This window comes from Monodelphis domestica, chromosome 4 (genome assembly GCF_027887165.1).
Source record: "Monodelphis domestica isolate mMonDom1 chromosome 4, mMonDom1.pri, whole genome shotgun sequence".
NCBI lineage: Eukaryota > Metazoa > Chordata > Mammalia > Didelphimorphia > Didelphidae > Monodelphis > Monodelphis domestica.
In genome coordinates, this window is record NC_077230.1 from 444984521 (window position 1) to 445010285 (window position 25765).

The 25765-nt window shown below is 36.9% G+C and overlaps 1 protein-coding gene across 1 annotated transcript in view; it reads left to right on the plus strand.

The window, feature by feature from the left end:
* Nucleotides 1–25765, plus strand: part of LOC100619803 (zinc finger protein 420-like) — a 121181-nt gene that overhangs the window by 25304 nt on the left and 70112 nt on the right. Inside the window, exons 3-6 of the mRNA XM_056825815.1 lie at nt 13738–13864; nt 23116–23252; nt 23923–24039; nt 24648–24774. Coding sequence (XP_056681793.1) covers nt 13738–13864; nt 23116–23252; nt 23923–24039; nt 24648–24774 — 508 coding nt within the window. The remainder of the gene's footprint in view (nt 1–13737; nt 13865–23115; nt 23253–23922; nt 24040–24647; nt 24775–25765) is intronic.

Consider the following 25765-nt stretch of genomic DNA (forward strand, 5'->3'; position numbering starts at 1 on the left):
TCAATCTTTGTGAATGTACCATGTGCGGCTGAAAAGAAGGTGAATTCCTTTTTGTCCCTATTTATTTTTCTCCACATATCTACTAACTCTAATTTTTCTAAGATTTCATTCACTTCTCTTACCTCTTTCTTATTTATTTTTTGTTTTGAGTTATCTAGTTCTGGTAGAGGAAGGTTCAGGTCTCCCACTAGTATAGTTTTTCTATCTATTTCATCCTTGAGCTCCCCTAGTTTCTCCTTTAGAAATTTGGATGCTATGCCATTTGGTGCATATATGTTGAGTACTGATAGTTCCTCGTTGTCTATACTGCCTTTTATCAGGTTGTAATTACCTTCCTTATCTCTTTTGACTAGATCTATTTTTACTTTGTCTTTGTCAGATATCATGATTGCTACTCCTGCCTTCTTTTTATCGGTTGATGAGTTGGCTCCATCCTCCTAATTTTACCCTTTGTGTGTCTACCTTCATCATGTGTGTTTCTTGTAGACAGCATATGGTAGGGTTTTGGTTTCTAATCCACTCTGCTATTCGCTTTTGTTTTATGGGTGAGTTCATTCCATTCACATTCAGAGTTATGATTACAAGCTGTGTATTTCCCAAGGAAGATGACCTTGCAGTTCCAGATATCAAACTATACTATAAAGCAGTGGGCATCAAAACAATTTGGTACTGGCTAAAAGACAGAAAGGAAGATCAATGGAATAGACTTGGGGTAATCATCAGTAAGACAATTTATGATAAGCCCAAAGATTCCAGCTTTGGTGACCAAAACCCACTATTGATAAAAACTGCCGGGAAAATTGGAAGACAGTATGGGAGAGATTAGGTTTGGATCAACACCTCACACCCTACATCAAAATAAACTCAAAATGCATGAATAACTTGAATATAAAGAAGGAAACTATAAATAAATTCGGTGAACACAGAATAGTATACATGTCAGATCTTTGGGAAAAGAAAGATTTTAAAACCAAGCAAGAGCTAGAAAAAAATCACAAAATGTAAAATAAATAATTTTGATTACATCAAATTAAAAAGTTTTTATACAAACAAATACAACCAAAATTAGAAGGGAAGCAACAAATTGGGAAATAATCTTCATAACAAAAACCTCTGACAAAGTTTAATTACTCAAATTTATAAAGAGCTAAATCAATTTTACATAAATCAAGCCATTCTCCAATTAATAAATGGGAAAGGGAGGTGAATAGGTAATTTTCAGTTAAAAAAATCAAAACTCTTAATAAGCACATGAAAAAGTGTTCTAAATCTCTTATAATCAGAGAGATGCAAATCAAACCAATTCTGAGGTATCACCTCACACCTAGTAGATTGACTAACATGATAGCAGTGGAAATTAATGAATAGTGGAGGGGATGTGGCAAAGTTGAGATAATAATGCATTGCTGGTGGAGTTGTGAATTGCCCAAAGGGCGCTAAAAGACTGTCTGCCCTTTGATCCAATCCTAGCACTGCTAGGTTTGTACCCCAAAGAGATAATAAGGAAAAAAGACATATACAAGAATGTTTGTAGCTGTGCTCTTTGTGGTGGCAAAAAAATTGGAAAATGAGGGGATGCCCTTCAATTGGGGAATAGCAGAACAAATTGTGGTAAATGTTGGTGATGGAATAATATTGTGCTCAAAGGAATAATAAACTGGAGGAATGTGAACTGGAATCATCTCCAAGAACTGATGCAGAGTGAAAGGAGCAGATCCAGGGGAACATTGTACAGAGACTGATACACTGTGGTACAATCAAATGTAATGGACTTCTCCATTAGTGGCAATGCAGTGATCCTGAACAACCCAGAGGGATCTAGGAGAAAGAATACAATCCACATTCAGAGGAAAAAATGTGGGAGTAGAAACACGGAAGAAAATCAACTGCTTTATTACATGGGTCAAGGAGATATGATTGGGGATATAGACTCTAAATGAATATCCTAGTACAAACATCAGCAACATTGTAATAGGTTCTGATCAAGGACACATGTAATACCCAGTAGAATTGGGCATCGGCTATGGGAAGGGTGGGGGGAGGGAAAGAATATGATTCTTGTAACCAAGGAATAATTTTGAATAATGGAATAAATTGACTAAAAAAATATATAAAAAAATAAATAAAGCCCTTTGGGCATAGTTCCAAATTGTCTTCCAGAATGGTTGGATCAATTCACAACTCCACCAGCAATGCATTCATGTCCCAATTTTGCCATATCCCCTCCAACATTTATTACTTTACTTTACTGTTGTATTGGTCACTCTACTGCGTGTGAAGTGGTACCACAGAGTTGCTTTGATTTGCATTTCTCTAATTATGAGAGATTTAGTACACTTTTTCAGTTTCTTATTGATAGTTTTGATTTCTTCATCTGAGAACTGCCTATTGTAAACCTCAAAATTTCTTAGACTTATAAATGTTGGAAATTTCACCATTGGGAAATTTCATACTTGAAAAATTCCCTATTGATAGTGGGTCTTGGCTATTGGAATGTGAACCCCATTGGCATGAGAGTTTCCCCCTCCTACCTTCTTAAGATTACTTTAGGACAGAAACCTTTTGCTGAACAATGGAAAGGACTTTGACCTATGCTTAAGCATAGAACAGGAATTTCTTTGAGTCATGATTGATTTTGGAATTGATACAATGGAGATACTTGGAATCAATCTCCACCCTATTCAGTCCTAACAGGATTGAGTAAGGGCTGCAGCCTAGATCAAAATTTAATTATTTCAATCTCTACCCTACTCAGGTTAACAGGATTTAGAAAGGGCTGTAGCAAAGGATCAAAGATTTAATTATTTGAAAATATGACCTTCAACAGACATGTGCAAAGCCAGAGACCTCTGGGTGGTCCTGGGTTAAGCTAGAGCCTCCATTGGCACAGGGAAATTGATGGACAGGTGATTGGTAGATGTGAGGACTGAGGGGAGGGAACTTGGATGGTTTCCTGAAGGATAGGGGGGTCTGAAGACGGGAGGTGGTTGAGGAGTTTGTCGGAGTGGTTGCGGTGTGCTCTGAGAAGCTTGCTCTGAAGGAAGCTGAAGGTGGGGGCCCCCGGAGACTGTTTCTCCATTTTTGGTCACGTGAGTAATAGGGACTGATCTCCTTTCATTGCCCCAGCTATCTAAGGGCTTGGGCCTTTTGGCCCAGCCTAAACAGAAGGGGTATTTAAGCCCTATTCCCTTCTCTCCCCTTTCTCTCTCCCTCTATCTCTCTATCTCTAATTCCTTTCTTCCTCCTGTTTGTAATTAAAACTCCATAAAAGATTGACTGCTGACTTGAGTTTTCATTTAGGAATTACATAGCTGAATTCCTTGGCAACCTTAAATTAATATATATCAGTCTTTAAAAGTTATTTCCTTGTCACACTATTCATGTCCCTTGATGATTTGTCAATTGGGGAATGGCTTTATTTCTTATACAGTTGACTCATTTCCTTATATATTTGGGGAATTAGATCTGTGTCAGAGAGTTTTGTTATAAAAATTTTTATCAGATTGTTGCCTTCCCTTCTAATTTTCGTTGCATTGGTTTTCTTTGTATGAAACCTTTTTAATTTAATATAATCAAAATTATTCATTTTACTTTTTGTGTAATGTCCTCTATCTCTTGTTTGGTTTTAAATTCCCTCCTTTCCCATTATTATTTGGGAATAAATTCCCATTTATTTATGATTCCGTTCTTTATATTTAAGCCTTTTATCCATTTTGAATTTATCTTGTTATAGGGAATGACATGTTGATCTCAACCCAGTTTTTCCCACACTGTTTTCCAATTTTTCCAGCATTTTTTGTCAAATAGTGAGTTCTTGTTCCCAAAGCTGGGGTCTTTATGTTTATGGAACACTGGCTTACTGAGGTCATTTAGCTGAAGTATATTCCATTGATCCACTGATTCTTCTTTCTCTTAGCCAGTACCATATTGTATTGATGATCACTGTTTCATAGCATATTTTGAGATCTGGTACTGCTAGGCTACCATCCTTCACAGTTTTTTAATTAGTTCTCTTGATATTCTTTATCTTTTGTTCTTCCAGATGAACGTTATTATAATTTTTTCTAATTCTATGAAAAAGTTTCTTGGTAGTTTGATAGATATGGCACTAAGTAAATTAATTTAGGTAGGATTGTTATTTTTATTATATTAACTTGTCCTACCCATGAGTAATTAATGTTTGTCCAGTTGTTTAGATCTAATTTTAATCCTGTGAAAAGTGTTTTGTAGTTGTGTTCATATAATTCCTGTGTTTGTCTTGGCAAATAAATTCCCAAATATTCTAGAGTGTTTTTAAATGGAGTTTGTCTTTCTCACTCTTGCTGCTGAGTTGTGTTGCAAACATATAGAAATGCTGATGATTTATGTGGGTTTATTTTGTACCCTGCAACTTTGCTAATGTTGTTAATATTTCTACTAGTTTTTTAGTTGATTTTCTCGTGTTCTTTAAGCATACCTCATATCATCTGCAAAGAGTGATAGTTTAGTTTCCTCATTGCCTACCTTAATTTCTTTTTCTTCTCTAATTGCTTCATTTCTGATTTTATTGGAAGGCTTCTAACTTGTCCTCATTGCAGATGATACTTGCTTGTGGTTTTAAATATATACTGTATATTATTTTGCAGAAGGTCCCACCTATTTCTTTACTTTCTAGTGTTTTCAATATGAATGGGTGTTGTATTTTGTCAAAGGCTTTTTCTGCATCTATTGATATAATCATGTGATGTCTATTGGTTTGGTTGAGATGGTCAATTATGTGGATGGTTTTCCCAATATTAAACCATTCTTGCATTCTAGGTATAAATGATTGCTCTCAAAGGGCTAAGTCTACTCCAGGGGGTCTAATCCCTGAGGTAAAACCTCAAAGTCAATCTGATAGAATTTTTAGATCAAAATCTTCTGGAAAGCACAGCAGGTTTGGTCAGATCCTTTTCTAGGTGTTTTTCAGTCAAACAGAGAACCTCCAAAGATGATTTAGGGGTTTCTCCTTCTCCACAATCAGGTAGAGGTAACTAAGCTCTGAGAAGCCACCTTTCCTCCACCCTTTTTGACAGGAACAACCAACTCTCCTACAGGAAGTCACTCATTCTATCCTTTGCTACTTCCAAACTGTTCCTTCTCTGCCTTCTGCCTGCTAAAATACTTTCTGTTGAGTTCCTAGTTTGTGCCTTAAAGACAGCCTTCCACTTCTCTTAACTATCTTTATCCTTTTCCTATTACATTACCTCCCTATGATCATTTGATCAAATTTGTTCAAGACAAAATTTCTCATGATCATTAGTAAATATGTAAACCCCCCTTATCATAAACTTATTTTATTATACTTACTGAAAATAACATACAAACAGTCCTATTCTAAATTTAATTATTTTTCCTACTCCTATTCACTAACTTATTTTAGGGATATACAATAGGGAAAAAGTCTAAATAGAGAATTACAGTAAACTACTTTACAGAAAGCAAAAACATGTACACATTGAAAAAAACCAACAATACTAGATAATTCAAAATATCAGATGCTAAAGAGTACAGTAATAAAATTCCAAAAATGCATCATGCAAAATGCAAAACTTTTACAAAAATAGTTTTTACAAAGAATACAGTCATTCTAATATAGAAAACTATATTTGCCTGAAATTCTTATACTGATCTAGCATAACTGTAAAGAGAAAATTCCAACTAACTTAATATAACAGTGTATCTATGCAGTGTATCTAAAAATCTTAGTTGAACAATTCAAAGCAAAATGTTTTCTCTATGCTAAACCTTATTCTAGTACAGAAAACAAAACTGATTACAGATAACTGAAAATCAAGTTTCCCATCCTCAAAATCTAAGCTTTTATAACATTATAACTATTCCCAGCTAATTTACAGAAGTCTTTACATATTTACATCTATGTACAAATGATTTCCTGTATGATTCTATATATATATACAGATCTAATAAAAAATTAACTATTGCAACTTTGTAACTATTCAAAATATAACAAATAGAACCTTTTTGCTATTTATATTTTTATACATTTTGCTATTCTATGTGTTATCTATAAACTATGGTACAAAGTTTATATATAAAGTATATTATAGATCTATTTACAAAGTATATTACAAATATGTACATGTATGTGTCTGGAAGAGAAATGTTCTCTCTCTGACAATATTTCAAACTATGTAAATACCTATATGTTTTTTGATGTTACCTAAATGGAATATTGTAAAACCAAAACTTTCCAGTTAGGTAAGATTTCATAAAATTAATGTGAATCTTAATTATAGTCAGTACCATTTTTCTTATATGTGTGTTCCATATGTATCCTTTTATTAGCAATTGTAATTTTGCGGAACTCACACTCTGTAGATGGAAAAATGAGGGTTGAAGGCAGTGAGGAAAGGGTTGATGAAAATGGCTTCCCTCACTACACCATCCCAGAGTCCCTGAATTACTTGAGGGAGACAAAATGGAGATCTCCCCTCAGTGAAGACTTGCCCCTTAATGGCCGTGCCAGCCCTTAAGAGTGGTGGGGAACTCTTCCCTACAAGGAGAGGTATGAGGGACCTCAATCCAGATATGTGCTACTTTGGGGCACTCACAAACCTCCCCCTCATGTCTTCTTGAAAACTGGCAACAAGATGGAGTCTGCCAATGGGCTTACTCTCTAGGTGTAAATAAACAAGATTGAATTCACTATCTGACTTCTTGTTTGATTTAATTGTTGATTAGGGCAAAGGTTTGGGATTATAAGGGTTGCAGGGTCACCCCAAAATCTCTTTCTAAATAAAACTAATTATTGAAGTACAAGGTTTTCTTGTAGGCAGGGGAGAGGTAGAAAAAAGGAGAGAACACTGCTCATCAATTTGAGTCCAGTATCTCAATAGTTCATGGAATGAAAGTCTGAAGAAATTAGGTTTCTTGACAGGAACCAGCAATGTTTAAACAAGAACCTTTGATATTAGGATTTCTGTTAGTGACAGAAATCTCCACAGGTGACTTGAAATGACCCAGAGAAACAGTTCCTCCTTCTGTATCTCCGTACCCAAGACCCCCTGCTCAGGAGCATTTCGCAGAAGTCCCTTTTCCATTTCCAACTGTTATTCTTTCCTCATGCAACTGTAGATCCTCAACATTCCATTCATCCCCAATGGTTCTCTTTCCTACTCCCTGTCATTACAATATCCCGGTTTTTATTTTCATGAGTCTTTTGCTAAAAGCTTCCAAATCTGTCCTGTAGCATGTAGAATATTGAATGCATATTTTGAATTGATATGAACATTGATTCTTTTGTTTTTACTCATCTGTAGAGATTTTGTCAGGGTGAGCAATTTTGCTCCTTGGGCATTGATGTTTTTTGGCAAGGATGCATACCACAATGTGTGATTTTGTGTTACTACAGCTGCTCCCATGAACCTTTTTCCATTATGTATATAGGAAGATCCATCAGTATAGAGTTCTAGATCTGCTTCAGGCAATGGGGTATCTTTTAAATCTTCTCTTATCTTTTGTACTATATCTAATGTATCTTGGCAGTTGTGCATGGGTTCTCCTGACATTGGTAGATCTGGGAGTAAAGTAGCTGAATTAAGAATTTGGCAGCGCTTTAAGGTGATGTTCTCGTTGCTCAGTAATACAATTTCATATTGGAATAGCCTTTGTGAAGTGAAAGCTTGCAGATTTTTGTTAGAGATTTGGTCAATTCACTATACTCAGGGATCCATTGTCTACAGGAGCCTGTTGTTCCAAGTATGGCTTTTAATTGACTTTTGGTTCTTGGGGCACTAAGTTTTTTAATATTTGCTATAGGTTTTTGGGAAATACTCCTAGAACCTCCAGATAGAATGAATCCTATGTAGTCTACTCTTGGTAGACACCATTTCAATTTGCTTTTGGAGATCTTATGTCCTTGCTTATATAATTCACATAAAAGAAATTTGCTATCTCTAAGACACATTTTTGAATTTAGGGAGGCTAAAAGAATGTCATTATGAAATGTACTAATTTCCTGTCTTTAAAATGAATAGTTTCTAGATCTTTATTTAGGATTTGTGAAAAGAGAGATGGGCTTTCACAATACTTTTGGGGCAAAAGACTCTTAACAGAAACTTCATCCTTGCCAGGTGAAAGTGAAAATCTTTTGGGAGTCCTTATGTATGGGGATAGAAAAAAAGGTTGACCATAAGTCTACCACTGTGAAATATCATGCATGACTGGGCATGGAGGAGATCATTGTAGCTGGTGATGGTACTATTGGATGAGATTTTATAACATAATCATTTATAGCCCTTAAATCTTGGACAAATCTGTAATACAGTTTCCTAGTTTCATCAACTTTTGGTTTTTTAATTGGTAGTATAGGGGCATTAAATTCTGAAATACATGAGAGTATAATGCCTTGTTCTAAGAATGATTCTATGATTGGTCTTATGCCCTCTGTTGCCTCCTTACTTAAAGGATATTGGGGAATACAAGGTTGAGGACCCCCTTTAGTCTTTAATTGGTGGTGCCTATTTTAGTAAGCCTACATCTGTCGGAGATGAAGCCCATAGACCATTTGGAATGTTGTCTGGGATTGGATTGGATAAACTACCCATTTCCCCTTCTGCCTCAACTGTCTCTAAAAATAACATTGGAAAATTTTTCAGGGATTCTTTGGGAAATTGTAAAGAAATATTTCCAGATGGTGTACATTGTATGGCAGCCCTTAATTTACGTATCAGTGAGTTTGGCATTAAAACATGAATGTTCCACAGATAAGGGACTCAATGATACCATTTTAGCTTGTAATTTCTTTATCCTTTGTGGTCTCCCAGTTATTCCTACTACTTCCAAACTCCCTACAGCCTTACGTTTTTCAGGGAATGTTTGTAAAATGCTTTTACTCACACCCTTGTTAACTAAACAATCACAAATTTGCCCCCCACATTTAATTTAACGTGGTTCTGTGTTATTCAGTGGTAAATGTGAGGTTATAATAGGTGCTAAAATAGATGGATCTCAGAATTGTATCTCTTAATTCCTGACCATCACATTCCACCTCCCATTTACTTCTGAATCATTATTTTGATAAGGTTTAATAATTCTATTATTTTTCCAGGATTTACTATTTTCACCTGTGGGTTTTAAAAATTAATAATCAATAACTATTATATTTTATAAAGTTTCATTATATAATATCTAAAGCAAAAAAAAAAGCTACCTGAACTCAGCCTGATTGCAGGTCAAAGAGAGGAGTTACGGTCACTTAAATACAATCACACAATACATGAGGATGTGGGAAAATGGGAAAGGATTCTAGGTAATACAGAAAATAACTTTGGGTAATGTAGTTTTGTTTGAAGGTTTAAGACTTTCTATACACACCACACCTTTCTTCATTTTCTATTCCATTGCTCTCACTTGTTTTTATAGTCCCTATGTATTTCTTTCCCACCATTTTTATTTTTGTTTCTTAAACTGTGCTATCCTGAGTGCACCTACATAATGCACATGTCCCTTTTTGCATATTGCCTTTCTGGCCATTACCCCCTGTTACTTGAGAGTATTTGTAGCTTATTGGAATCCATGGCAACAACCATGATTACAGTAGTTACTATCTTGCCTTTGGTATGTGTTGTTAAACCTGTTATAGTTATATTAATTCTGTCTCTAACTGTTGTTGTTAAAGTTATTGCCTTGGTTTCCCCTAAATCCTTACTCTTAGAACTGACCTCTAAAACAACACTCTCTCATCATGTGTCCAAGATAGTTAAATAAATAACATCTAGGGGAATTTTGCCTATTTATTTTTGAATTGTAGTCAGTTTTAGGAGGTCTATAAGATCTTAAAGCTGCTACTGCTTTTATCTCTTTTTCTTTAAGCTTTTGGTTTGCTTCTTTTATTTGCTTTCTTAAGTCATCAATCAAGTCATTTATGCTCTCTGCCTATCTGTCTTTATCTGCTTGGTAAATATAGTTAGCAATTCTTTTAAGTTCCTCCAGGCCCATACTATACCAGTTAGGATAATTCTTTTTAAAATAGTTCCTTACAGAGAGACAAGAATTCTTTACAAGTTTTCTTTGAATGTGGCCTATGTTATCATTGGATAAAATATCAATGTCTAGCCATTTCTCTTCACAATATGTCTGTTGAAAAATATTGGTGTTTCTCCTGCCTCCTGCCTTTATCTTTCAAATTTTGACCATGTGCCAGGTGTTAGGGGTAAAACTTATGGTTGGACTGAATATATTTTTAATTGGTCACCAAGGATTTAAATTCTAAATCCCAATGAAATACTCAAGTCAGAATGGAATTTTACGGTGGTTTGTTTACAATAGAGTGAAGATATTAAGGAAGAAAGAAAGAGATGGAAAAGAGAAAGGTACCAGGCAGGAGTTCAGAGGTCCCAGCAAGGGGATGGGGCAGAGGATTAAATTTAGCACAGCTTCCAGCCACAAGGCCTCCTCCAAGATGCAGGCAGGGCCTCCTCAGAGGCTTGTGCCTCCAGAAAAGCCAAGGAAAAGGAAGCAAGCCTTGCACTCACCACATGACACTCTAAGGGAAGCAGCCTGAGGTCTCACACTCAAGCTCTTCCACAGTCAAGTTCCACCACCAAGTACCTCTTACAGGAAGTGATGCAAAATATAAAGACAGTTCTTTACATCACTTCCTGTGTCTCACATGTACGAATGGTGGCTTAAAGTTGGATTTGGACGGCCCAGGGGTCAGTCAGTTGTTTCTGATTTGTCACTTGCTAGCACATGTGGGTCATAGACCTCCCTCCCCCACACTTATTCCTTAAGTGGTGATGTATACGTTCCTGGTTGCTAAAATTCTAAAGACTAAGCACGGTGGAGAAAATCTAAAATTCACACAGGGTGCTTGCAATTGTCTTTCATAACTTCCAGAATAGATTCCCTCGGTTTTCCTAAATATCTATAAGCTTCAGTGCAATTAATCTGGAGTTCAGAATTTTCAGTGGACCATGGACTGAGATTGTCATTATTATGTGCTCATTCAGTAAATCGTCGTTTTTCACTCATAGTTAATAATTCATCCATAAGAATTTCAAAATCCTGAAAATCTGGATCAAAAATCCCAGTTACTCCCAAATTCCCTTATCACCCCCCCACTGGTTCATTGTCAAATTTTGGGGTTCTCTTTTTAGTTGCATCCAAATCAGCTTCTGTGAAATATTTATGAGATTTAGTATGCACAATTCCTTTGTCAGGTGACATATAAGGTGCATCTCACAAAGGAAATATTGTTGCAGGAGAGTTTTCTAAAGCCGATTCCTCTAATTTTAGCTTAGTAAGTACTTATTTTTTAGCACCCCCTGTTCCAGTTACTCCCATACATTGCCTAATTTGCCTGATTTGGCAAGTTCTAATCCTTGAGCTTCCACTTGCTCAAGCTTTGCTTGCAGGGTTAGAACTAGTTCCTTTATTTCACTGTTCCCTAAGATGAGCCAGCCAGTAACATTTAAGTTTTTTTTAAAAATTGCCACTACAATCTTCTTGAATTGGTAGAGGCAGCCTACTAGAAGAATCAGGAGAAGCAAAGACAGATCTCTATGTATGGTCATATATGTAATTAGTAATAGAGCTTGGAACCCTAAAAAACATGTATGTACTGGCATGATTACCACACAGAAAAAAGGTATCATTGTAGTATAATAACAATTAGTCTCTACTACATTATGCTGAATCACACTGGAGAAATAAACTTCTTGAGTGAAATGAATCTTCCCGGACGCCGTAGCAATTATTACCTTCCACTGTTATCATTGCAATGCAGTCTATTGAAAATTGTTTTCAAATATTTGTTTGATAGCTGACTGGGAGATTTGTTATGGAGCCCCCTAGCAGGCAAGAGAAAGGCACTGCAACTGTCAGCACAGACCATTGGAGTCTGTTTCTTCAATTACAGTCAGTTTCATAAATTAGCTCTCAGGCTTCTAACCACCAGAGAAGCGCCTCTGCTCTTAGCAAAGATTCTAAATGGCTTCTGAGCTTAACACACACACACACACACACACACACACACACACACACACACACACACACACACACATTAAATCTCTAAGTTCTTGTCCTGTACCAGTTGCCAACTAAAAAAAGAGATATTGAGGGAGAGAGGCCCAAAGTTGTCATTTCTATACTGTTTCTCCTCTGTCTTCTGCCTGTTAAAATCCTTTCCCTTGAGTTTCTTGTATGTGCCTTAAAGACAGCCTTCCACTTCTCTTAAATCTTATCCTATCTCTATTCTTTTCCCATTATAGTACAGAGGGACCGAAGGTGTTACATCTTTTGATATTTTCTATTCCCCACTCATCTAGCAAGTCTCTTGTCTACGGAAGCCTGCATTTGGTGGTGTAACAACTTAAACCACTGGGCACTGGGGGTAATGCAAACCCCGGGCAGGGAGTCTGGACCACAGACATTTTGAGAGTGTGCTGGACCAGTCGTAAGACTGGGTAAAGCTTGGACTGACACCTTCCTTGTATGGACAAGGACTTTATTCTCTTGTGATGAAGTAATGAGGGAGGAGTTGAGGTTTCCTAAGTCGCCCCCCATGATTATTTATGAATCTGAGATCTCAAAGGATGTCCAGGGGAGAGGTTCAGCTGAACACATTAAATGGCCAGTTGATTAATAAATTAATTTAAAATGAAGAAATTTTGCCTCTTGAGAATTCCAGTAATTACACTATGAATGTTGTTCTTACGAATGAGCTCAGTCCCCAACCACAGTTAATCAAATGTTTTATATATATATATATATATATTTTTTTTTTTTTAAACCCTTACCTTCTGTCTTAGAATCAATACTGTGTATTGGCTCCAAGGCAGAAGAATGGTAAGGGCTAGGCAATGGGGGTCGAGTGACTTGCCCAGGGTCACACAGTTAGAAAGTGTCTGAGGCCTGATTTGACCCTAGGACCTCCCATCTCTAGGCCTGGCTCTCAATCCACTAAGCTACCCAGCTGCCCTCCAAATGTTATATTTTTTAAAAGGTGAATACTCACTCCTTTCCTTATCACACTTACTCTTCTGTAATTAAATATACAATGATTGATTATTTTCTAGTAAGAAATGATACTCATCCTAAAACAAAAAGAGGATATTTTGGCACATCATACCCAGTTTCTTGTCACACTGTATATATTTTCAATATAACAAGGAAAGACTTCTTCACTTAGCTAGATCAGAGTCTGATCTCATATAAATCTATGGAATTCTCTTTATGCTTTCAGCTAGATAAGGGTCAGCTTATTAGGAAACTAAGTAGAGAATTCCTTTTTGTTGTTTTCTCCTTATTAATCATTGGTAATATTTTTTCCTCAGAATATGTAATACCTGCTACCTTCTCACAAACTGAAAAAAAATCTTCTTACTAGATGAATTCTGACATTTGTGATAAGGAGGGATTTCAGATCACCTTCTCTCTTCTCCACAGAATCTCCTACCTCCTTCAGAGAGCCCATATCCTCTCTAATTCCATAGGGGAAAGGATCTCAGAGTAAGACTTTTCTACAGTCGTTACTCTTCCAACATGATTCTCACTTCAGACACAAAATGCCTTTGTCAGTATTCCATTGGGCTCTAGATGACTGGTCTCCAGAGCTAACTCTGGCACTCTTCTAGGTGAAGAGTTTGGGGTGAGTCCCTTGTGTGCCTCACTTTCTTCAAGTTAGTTGATGAGGACTGGATTGGATGAATTCTGTAAGCTCGGCTCTAAATCTTGTGATTTTTGCTGGTTTAGGGGTCAATAACATTCAAGGATATGGCTGTGGACTTCACCCAGGAGGAGTGGTGCCTTTTGGACCCTTCTCAGAAAGAGCTGTACAGGGAAGTCATGCTGGAGAGTGTGCAGAATCTACTTTCTTTGGGTAAGGAACATTTCCTGAGTTAACTGCCATTGAGGGAATGTCTTCATTTTATGCCAAAGGAGCAGGATTTTAGGCCTTTGTCAATGATTAAAAAAGCAAAACTGCTGATCTCTGCAAAGGGTTCTTATCCTGCTTGGTTTTCATTTAAAAAAATTTTTTTAATTCTGTGATGGGAATCTGGGACTTTCCTTTCTTCCTGAAATTTTCTCTCTTCTATTTCAGGTAGCTTCAGGTGAAAACTTAAAACAGGGTTATAGATTTACATTCCTGAAACTAATCACAAAAGTCATCTAGTCAACCTTCTAATTAGACCTGAATTTTGTATGCAAATTCTCTGTTAATACCAAGGCAAATTTTCCTTGCATTTGGCCATTGAAGGGGACACTATCTGCCAGGGCAGCCCCTTCCCATTTGGGATGAATCTGGTCTTTAAAAAGGATTTCTTGTTAAGAAGTATTCATGGGGGAGGCAGTGCCAGGAAAGCAGACCACCCTCAGAATCTCAAATAAACCTTTAAAAGAGTGCTTCTAAAATTCTAGAGTCACAGAATGAAAAAGGGTCAGAGTAAGGTGAGCCTCTTGCGGTAAATAAGTTTAAAGGTAGGCAGAAAGGGTCTATTTCTGAGGACTATAAAAATGGAGGTTTCCTGATGTAAAAATAAAGATTCCCTCCACTGATTATGATGGTTGTCAAGATTAAAATTAATATTTAATACTTCAAGTATTATATTTAATAATATTTATTAAATATTAAAGTAGAAGTATGAGGGAGTAAGGCCAGCAAAAAAACCCAAAACCTCAAGAGCGCTCCTCTCTCCTCCATGTGGGTCCAGAGAGAGCGTGCCCATGCAAAACCGAAACTAAATACGAAATCAACAGAATGACACACGTACATGAAAGGGAAAAGGAAATTGTGGGTAATCCAGTCCCCAGGGTTCAAGGTTCCAAGCAATACATTATCCCCTATGATCCTCTGGGAGACCAGTCTCCCCAATGGATCATGAAAACTTAACTAACTTATAACTTGAACTAGAGGTATATGCAAATATTACAGTTTTTAAAGGGAAATCATAATTATTTGGGGATAAGAAGAAAATAAAAGGGAAAAGGAACAAAACCAATAATAGGTGCATTGACAAAAAGCCAATTAGGGGGTGACTCCCTTTGACATTAGAGTGTACATTCAAAACAAAAGCATTTCAACCCCCCATCCCACCCCCTTCAAATTCTCCATATCTCAAAGTTCACTCTGGATCTTCTGGTACGTGTGTGGTCTCTGCAGGCATCTTCACGGCACCTTCTAGATTATGGGAGGTAGTTTCTTGTTCTAAATTAGGCTCAAATTCAAGTCAAAGTCTACAATAATAACATAGTCCGTCCGTCCGTCCCCCCCCCCCCCCCAGGAAAATAATATATGTCCCCTGAGGAGGATATGAGGATGCATGTAGGAATTACACAGGGATAGATGGTCGAGTCATAAGGCATATGAATCAAGTATCAAAAACATCAAAGAATCCAAAGAAATTTTAAAAATCAACTCTGAGTGAAATATAAAAAGAAAACTTGAAAAAATTCTGGTAAGAGAGGAAAAAAAGATAAAATTTCACAATTCACAACAGGTTATGGTAGCAGTCCATGTCCCATAACCATGCAAGAACAATCTCTCACTAACATAATATAGCAGCCCAGACTACAGTAAGTTGCCACATCATGAAAGAAAATAGAAAAAGGACTAGATCTCAAGACAAATGGGAAATAGAATTCCCAGGTTCAACTCTTCACTTTCCAAGATAATGAGCCAGAACAATAGATGTTATGTTCTTGATATAGAGTGTGGTACAAGGAAGTTATGCATTTATTTAACACACATTAAACAGCCACAACCTTGAGTCTCACACATGATCAAGTCATTGTGCTTTTTTGTGTGTGTGTATAATGTTATCAATCCCAATAGGATTGATTTGGTTTCTTTTACCTTTTTTTGTGCTCATTTGGCACTTTGAAGGTCAAGTTCTGTGCTCCTTTGTGGTCCATTTCTCCTTGGATTAGACATAGTCATCGTGCAAAAGTCTCATAATAGTTAAATAACTAGCGGCAGGTTGCCATAGTCTAAAGCTTTTTGGGTATGTTTTTGTATGTTAGGTAAATGAATATCTTATCTTATGCTATTGCAGAAAGTAAAACAGTTAAAATCTTTTCAATAATAGTGACGTGTGTTTCAAAGGCAAAAAATGAGAAAAGAAAAAATCAAATACTGTATGACACATGTAGGAAGAAAACAAAATATAAAATTGTGTAAAATTTTACAATTATAGTAGTAAAATATAGAGGCTAGTTTTCAAAAAATAAGATTCATTTCCTCTGACTTATAATCTGCAGTGTGAGTACAAATGAGGTAGATAAAACAATGTGAGTACAAAAGAGGGAATTAAAGCAATAATACATTCAAGAAAATACAAAAAAAATTTAGAAAAGGCACAAAATATTACAAAAGGTACATGAGGTTACTATAGGTCACTAATACAGATTTTCTTCTTTGAGGTATTATATGTGTTACCCTACAAGGCAGTTTGTGTGAATACAAGGATCAACCAAATAAAGTGCAACAAAATAGTACAAATCCAGCTATAAAAAAGTCATATCACAATTATTAGTCAAGTACAATCAGTATAAGCAACTACTTAACATCAATAGAAGGTACTCGTTTTACATGGCTACAATGAATCTATGAGTTCTCCAATTTTTATCGCTCTTGGTGTAGTTAGTAGGATCTGGAATGGTCCATCATAAGCAGGTTGAGTTGATTCAGTACGTTTGAAATTCTTTATGTACACACTATCACCTGGGTTTAAATCATGAAGCGAGAAATCTATTGGGCCTGCTTGAACAGCAGCTCCAAAGTCATGGAGTTCTCACAATTTTGTTTGTAATTGTCTGATATATGTAGGTTGTATCCCCTCCTAACAATGAAGTATAGGCAAAGGGTAAATGATTGTGCCTGGATAGGTGGATGCCCAAATAGAATCTCAAATGGTCTGGGTCAGCTTCTGAGATAAAAAAAGGGCCAGAGGTAGAATTTCCGGGCCACTTTATTTTATTTTATTTATTTTTTATTTTTTTTAGTCAATTTAGAACATTATTCCCTGGTTACAAAAATCATATTCTTTCCGTTCCTTCTCTACCCCCACCCTATCCATAATGGATGTGCAGTTCCACTGGGTATTACATGTGTCCTTGACCAGAACCTATTTCCATGTTGTTGATGTTTGCACTAGGATGTTCATTTAGAGTCTATATCCCCAATCATATCCCCTCAACCCATGTAATCAAGCAGTTGTTTTTCTTCTGTGTTTCTACTCCCACAGTTTTTCCTCTGAATATTCTTTCTCCTAGATCCCTCCGGGTTGTTTAGGATCACTGCATTGCCACTAATGGAGAAGTACATTATATTCGATTGTACCATAGTGTATCAGTCTCTGTGTACAATGTTCTCCTGGTTCTGCTGCTTTCACTTTGCATCAATTCCTAGAAGACATTCCAGTTCACACGGAATTCCTCCAGTTTATTATTCCTTTGAGTACAATAGCATTCCATCACTAACAGATACCACAATTTGTTCAGCCATTTCCCAATTGAAGGGCATACCCTCATTTTCCAATTTTTTGCCACCACAAAGAGCGCATCTATGAATATTCTTTTTTTTTTTTTTTAAATAAACCGTTACCTTCCGTCTTGGAGTCAATACTGTGCATTGGCTCCAAGGCAGAAGAGTGGTAAGGGCTAGGCAATGGGGGTCAAGTGACTTGCCCAGGGTCACACAGCTGGGAAGTATCTGAGGCCAGATTTGAACCTAGGACCTCCTGTCTCTAGGCCTGTCTCTCAATCCACTGAGCTACCCAGCTGCCTCCTATGAATATTCTTGTACAAGTCTTTTTCCTTATTATCTCTTTGGGGTATAAACCCAGCAGTGCTATGGCTGGATCAAAGGGCAGACAGTCTTTTATCGCCCTTTGGGCATAGTTCCAAATTCCCCTGCAGAATGGTTGGGTCAATTCACAATTCCACCAGCAACGCATTAATGCCCCAAATTTTCCACATCCCCTCCAGCATTCATTACTTTCCTTTGCTGTCATGCTAGCCAATCTGTTAGGTGTGAGGTGATACCTCAGAGTTGTTTGTATTTGCATCTCTCTGATTATAAGAGATTTAGAACACGTTTTCATGTGCTTGTTAATAGTTTTGATTTCTTTAACTGAAAATTGTCAGGGCCACTTTAAATGAGTCTCCTTGCACAATTTGCCAGTCGTGGTTTTAAGTTCTTTATTCATTTTTTCAACTTGGCTAGACTCTGGGGATGATATATAGTATATGAAATTTGGGAGTTATTCCCAGACATGAATAAATTTGAGATAAGCCAAAGTCAGTAAAATGAGTTTTTTTATCCAACTCCGTATGTTTTGGCAGGCCAAAACGAGGAATAATTTCTTTCAAAAGGACTTTGGCAACAAAAGCTGATGTGGCATGAGCAGTAGGAAACACTCCAGGCCACCTGGTCAGTTGATTGACTGTGACCAGACAAAATTTATATCGTCCAGCTTTTGGCATAGAGATGAAATCAATTTGTCAGTGCTCAAACGGTGTGTAAGTGAGGGGACGTCCACCGAAGGCTTTTCCTCAAAAGACGTGTTGATTAAAGGCCTGGCATGTAGGACAAGTTATACATACTTTGGAGGCAATTGTACTTATTCCAGTTGCTATCTATACTCTTTTTTTTTTTTAAACCCTTACCTTCTGTCTTGGAGTCAATACTGTGTATTGGCTCCAAGGCAGAAGAGTGGTAAGGGCTAGGCAATGGGGGTCAAGTGACTTGCCCAGGGTCACACAGCTGGGAAGTGTCTGAGGCCAGATTTGAACCTAGGACCTCCCGTCTCTAGGGCTAGCTCTCAATCCACTGAGCTACCCAGCTGCCCCCGCTATCTGTACTCTTTTAACAGAGTCTACAATGCCTTGGGTGCCAAAATGACCATGTTTATGGATGAAGTGACAAATCTGGTTACAGAAAGCTCTAGGGAGCAAGGGTCTGCTGTTTGATGATACCCATACTCCATTAATCTGTTTTGCTTTAAATTTCGGCTTCCATTTTTCCACTTCCTTGTCATTATAGGAAAGGGATAGATCCAAATAATCAGTAATTGTTAGTGGAATAATTAAATTAGGTCCTTCTAAGGCTGCTAGTTTGGCTGTGATATCTGCTCGGCTATTTCCCCTGGAGACAGGGTCAGTGCCACCTGTATGTGTAGAGCAGTGAATGATAGGTATAGCTTCAGAGAGCTGGATGGCAGAAAGAAGTTCAGTAATAAGGTTTGCATTGGCAATACATTTTCCAAGGAAATAAATAAAAGGAAAAGAGAACAAATCCAATTATTACTAGGTTGACAAAAAGCCAATTTGGGGGCAGTCCCCTTTTGCATAAAAGTATACATTCAAAACAAAAGTATTTCAACGTTCCCATAGTTCGATTCACATCCATCCCAAAGTTCACTATGGATCTTCTGGTGTAGCATGTGGTTTCTACGGGCATTTTCATAGAGCCTTCTGGATTCTGGGAGGTGGCAAGTTTCTTATCCTAAAATTGTTCAAATTCAAATCAAAGTCACAAAAATAATAGTCCTCCCCTGAGGTGAATAATAACAAACATTGGAATCTCTCAGGGATGCATGGCTGAGTTGTTAGGTATATGAATCAATTGGCAAAAGAAATCAAAAACATTCCCAAAAAAATCCAAACAAAAGAAAAAAATAACTTGTGGATGAAATACAAAATCAAAGTCTTATGTCTAGAAAATCTAAGTAAAGGAAAAACAAATCTATAACAGATTCTTGAATCAGTGCACAATTAAAATGATTTATGCAATTATGCACTTAACCAATCAGTAGCCAGGACTACAGAAAGTTTGCCACAGTATGAAAGACAGAAAAGGGACTCGATTATAGGAGCCAAATTGAGATATTTGGAACTAGTGGAACTAAGAAGACAGGCCTCTGACAAATGTCAAAACAGTTGAAACCTTGAACCCCAAACAAATTCAAGTCCTCTTGTCTTTGCTCAAAATTACATCAATCCCATTGGGATTGGTCTCTTTGACTTTGTGGTCAACAGGAAGTATGCAGTTAGCTTTCTGTTTCTTTAGCACTGTACAGTGGATTTTTTTGTATTCCCTTATTCTGGAATCAGACAGAATCATTAAGCAAAATCCCATAATTTTTTTTTCTAACGCTTACCTTCTGTCTTAGAGTCAATACTGTGTATTGGCTTCAAGGCAGAAGAATGGTAAGGGCTAGGCAATTGGGGTTATGTGACTTGCTTAGGGTCACACAGCTGGGAAGTCCCATAAATTTTAAACAATGGCATCAATTTTATAATTTAAAACTTTTTGGGTATGCATTGACATTAGGGCACATGTATTTTAAACTTATATTACTGCAAAATCAAAAAGTTAAAGAAAATCTCAATTCTGGTGACATGTGTTTCAAATACAAAAAGGAGAGGAAAAAATACTATATTGTACATTCAAGGAAAAATATCAATAATAAAGTTTTTAAAATAAAAAATATATAGCTTACAATCAGTGACACACTGTCAGCCAAGGAGAGGTAGAATACAAAGGTTTCTCACCAAAACATGAGATCCATTTCCTTTTTTAACTTGACAATGAGCTACTATGTGAGTGCAAATGATTTTCAGAATAAAATAATAATACAGTAGTAGTACAGTAGATAATGCACATTCAAAGAAAGTACCAAAGTTCCCATAATTCATAATAGCCCAGTTAATTTTAAAAAGCAAACACACTATCATATTTCACATTAGTTGCTGTGTGACATTTATAAACCTATGAACTGATAGATATTTGTCACAAATTTTTACAGATATAGCAATTCTTTCAAGTTTTGGCAAAGGTATTTTTAACTGTTGATAAAATCCTTTTTGGGTTCTAAAACATCATCAAGAAATCTAGATTGTTCTGGTGAAGTAAATTAAACTGAAGAATATACATACAGATGTTCCTTTTGGCTTCCTATTTTATATAAGGCTCCCCCTCCCTCCCCCGGCAAACATTTAATTATATATATATATATATATATATATATATATATATATATATGTGTGTGTGTATATATATATATCATCCATTCAGAAACCACTATTTATATAAAATTGTTTCTGAAGACTAAAGGTTGTACACAAGCTGTAACCAGTTTTGAAGTCCATCCATCATCATCTATGTATATGACAATTAACAAAGACAAAATGAAAGAAAAGACTTTTAAGGGAACATGTGATCTTCAATGGATCTAGTGATACGAGTTGAGCAAGATGTTCATGGGCTTATACAATGGTATTTTGTTCTTCAGCAAATTTACAAAATAAAAAATCATTTAACAAAATAGTATTGATTAGATTAATATATGAATTTAAAAAGATTAAAACTTAAAACAATCAGTAAATATAATAATATAAGCAAGTGATAAGGTACAGGCAGACAGTGCAGTCAAAATCCTTTTCACCAATTCCAATATACTTGTGTACTATCTTGAGGGGAACAACTGAAGATGATTAGCAAATAAAACAATGGAGAAGGTTTAAAATCCACCTCCAAATCTCAGTAAGGTTCTTCCCCTCCCCCATATTTATTATCCATTTAGATTTCTTTTGTCAGAGCTCTGCAGTTTCTGATAGAAGCACTGGGCAGAATGTGAAGAAATCCTATATGGGATGTGGTGCAGAAATAGGGCAGACCAAAATAACAATGGGATATAGGGAGATGTATCTCCCCCTTGAATGTTGTAGATTAGTCAAGCTCTCAACTGCAAGGTATCCAATCAGCATAAAAACCTCCAGGATCAGAAGTAAGAAAACACACCCTAAATCTATAAGTTGCATGAGCTCTATAAGATTCTGTGGAAATGGAAGCTGCCTGAGGTGGGCAAAAAACTGAGGTATGCTTTTTAATAACATTATTCCTAAAAAAAAAAAAGACATTGAATGGGATATGTTTACAAAGTAAGAAGAAAGAAGCAAAATTTCTAGAGGGAGAATAATAGGGTATTTGCATATGAAGAAATGGCATTTTGCTTTGGTGTTTTGAGTCTAGAGAGAGAAGGAAAAAGCAGGCCTATTATCTAAAACTGACTTTAAATCTATCGATTTTTAACTAACTGCTCTCTCTGTGAAAAACCTTTAGTAACAACCTTCTAAACTAGGATCCATGGTCAGCTTAAAAAAATATGCTTGAAAAATAGAAGGGGTGGGGTTTAATAACGAAGTTTTGTTTCTCCATGATAAAAAATGGCTAGGGCAGGCTGGAAAAAGCCTTGTGGAGTATGTGTGGGGTGGTCAACAGGATTGGGGAATCTCACCCTTTTGGGGGGGAGGGGGAAGCGGCTCAAAATGACAGGCGGGCCTGATTGTGGGCTATCAGAAGGCTGAAGACTTGGCGGGTACAGCTCAGGCTGAAACAGGAGCGATGGCGTGAAAGCAGGCAGGCTGTGTGGCCAGCAAAAAACTTAATAACTTAACTGAAAATTTTTCTTAAAAATATTTGAGAATTCTGTCCTGTCATGGTAACCCATAAATTTAAAGATTAAAATTAATATCCAGTAACTCAAGTATTATATTTATAAGACTTATTAAAATAAAAAAAAAAACTAGAGTGAAACCTGCCTAACTCAATCACGAGGAAGAAGAGAGGAAGAGAGAGGCAGAGCCTCAGAACTTGGAGAGATTAAAAGGAATTTTGAGAAATACTAAGGGACTTCTGGGGGATGAATTCCAAAGATTCAAAATCTCCATTTATACACTTTTAAAGTGAAGGCTGAAAGGGCATAATTCAATATTATTAACAAAGTGTGCTTAGGCACTGGGTGTGAGTTCTAGTCTACTTGCAAGGAAGTGGGTCAGGTCATTTCTCCATTGTTTACTTATGACATGAGTTGTAAAGTATGATGAGAATCTGGGTCTTGTCTGTCAACATCCGTTGTGAGGTTTCATTGTTATTATATGTAAAAGTATTTCTAAAATGTTCCATCTTGCAGTTATGACCAAATGATGTATCTAAATTCTGGTTCTGATTGTTTAAGTTTGAAAACTCTTTTTACTTTTGTCCTTCTTGCTAACAGAGGGAAGAATTTATATTGCATGTATGTATGTTCCCTTTCCATCTGTGTTTATATCATCATTTGTTTTCTTCAGAGGCAGAGACTAATCTTGAAGTGAAGGAGATATCTCCAAAGCTGAGCATTTTTGTGAAAGGATCTCGCCCTCAGAGAGGCATTAATAAGGGTTGCTGTGACTTCATTTTGAGAGAAATCTGTGATACTAAAATCAAGGTAAATAAAAGTTCAGAGAGTGACTGAATTTGATAAAAATTTAAGGGAAATTCAGTCAATCTTCAATCCTAAATCAGTATATGAAATTGATCTCAGGAAATTACTATTGTGGGGATAGTGAATACACCAAATGCTTTCCTGAAAAAGTAGGATTTGATCAGTCACATGAGAAACCTTCTGAAATACCCATGTCTCAAGTTAGACTAAGGAGAATTGCCTGTGGCTTGAATTTAGACCTCAGAAGACATCCAAAGAGTAAACATGTAGAGATGATTTCTCTGAATAATAAAGGGATGAGATCTTTTCAGTCAGAATTCTGAGTCTGGTTCATAACAAAATAATCCACTCTGAAGAGAGGCCTTATGAATCTAAACAATGTGGAAAGTCTTTCAAATGGAGAGAAAATCTTACTGAGCATCCCAAAATCTATACTAGAGAGAAACCCTTTGAATGTAAATGTGTAAAGGTTTTCACATGGAGGGACCATCTTGCTGCACATCAGAGAATCCAAACTGGAGAGAAACCTCATGTATTTATACAATGTGGAAAGGCTTTCACTATGAGGGGCAATCTTGCTGTACATCAGAGAATCCACACTGGAGAGAAACTTTATGAATGTAATAAATTTGGATAGCCTTTCTCTTAATGCTCCATATTTGCTTCATGTCAGAAAATCCCCCTGGAGAGAAACCTCATGAGTGAGGCTGAGCTTATAGTTGCCACTCTTAACTCATTTAACAGAAGAGGATCCACACTAGAGAGAAACTTTTGGAATATGATCGATGTGGTAAGATCTTCATGCAGTAATCATCTGTTATTGCCAAGGGGGAATTCCTTTTGGATATATAAGGGTTAAATTTAGTGGTTGGACAATAATTATATGAAATTATGTGGTCTCTAGTATTTATTATATTTTGAGTCAGAAGTTTATTTACAAAAATATACAAATAGAGAAGAAACATTAAAGAGAAATATGAGGGGAGTTAGAGAGATTATCTATCCTATCAACCTAAATGTTTACTCCAGGTCTCCTAATTTATACAGGCAGAGATTAATTAGTTCTCAACTAGGAAGGTCTTCTCCACAGAATCTCCTACCTCCCTCAGAGAGCACATACCCTCTCCGTAATTCCGTACGAAAAAGCATTTCAGAGTGAGACACTTCTACAGTCTTTACTCTTCCAACATGATTCTAACTTCAGACACAAAATGACTTTGTCAGTGTTCCATTGGGCTCTGGATGACTGGTCTCCAGAGCTGGCTCTGACACTCTTCTAGGTGAAGAGTTTGGGGTGAGTCCATTGTGTGCTTCACTTTCTTCAAGTTAGTTGATGAGGACTGGATTGGATGAATTCTGCAGGTTCAGCTCTAAATCTTGTGACTTTTGCTGGTTTAGGGGTCAATAACATTCAAGGATATGGCTGTGGACTTCACCCAGGAGGAGTGGTGCCTGTTGGACCCTTCTCAGAAAGAGCTGTACAGGGAGGTGATGCTGGAGAATGTGCAGAATCTACTCTTCGTAGGTAAGGACCATTTCCTCTGTTAACTCTGAATCTGCCATTAAGGGAATGTCTTCATTTCATGCCAAAGGAGCAGGATTTTAAGACTTTTTCAGTGATTAAAAAAGCAAAAATGCTGATCTCTGCATTGGGTTCTCCTCCTAACTGGTTTTAATTTTTTAAAAGTCTTTTAATTCTGTAATGGGAAGCTGAATGTTTCCTTTTTTGCTCCTTAAATTGTCTCTCTTCTATTTTAGGTAGCTTCAGGTGAAAACTTAAAGCAGAGTTACAGATTTACATTCCTGAAGCTAATCATGAAACTCATCTGGTCAGCCTTCTAATTAGACCTGAACTTTGGGTACAAATTCTCTGTTAATACCAAGGCAGATTTTCCTTACAGTTGTCCATTGAATGGGGACACTCTACCTGCCAAGGCAACCCCTTCCCATTTGGGATGAGTCTGATCTTTAGAAAGGATTTCTTGTTAAGAAGTATTCATGGGGGGGAGGGGGTGGCACCTGGGTGGTTCAGTGGATTGAGAGTCAGGCCTAGAGACGGGAGGTCCTAGGTTCAAATCTGGCCTCAGGCACTTCCCAGCTGTGTGATCCTAGGCAAGTCACTTTACCTTCATTGCCTAGCCCTTACCACTCTTCTGCCTTGTTGGCTCCAAGACAGAAGGTAAGGGTTTAAAAAAGTGTTCATGGGGGAGGCAGTGCCAAGAAGGCAACATAGCAGAAGCAAAAGCTGGAACCACCCTGAGCATCTCAAACAAACCTGAAAAGAATGCTTCTAGAATTCTAGTATCACAGAATGAATAAGGGTCAGAGTAAGGTGAGGTTCCTGAAGAAAACAACTTGGAGGTAGGCAGAAAGAGTCTCTTTCTGGGGACAAAGAGGAATTGGAAATAAAACTGGACAAAGGGGAGTACAGAAAATCCACCCCCTACATACTGCTCCACATCCCATAACTGGGTGGAAGGCAAATTCAAGACCTCAGATCCTTCTTAAGCTTTCAT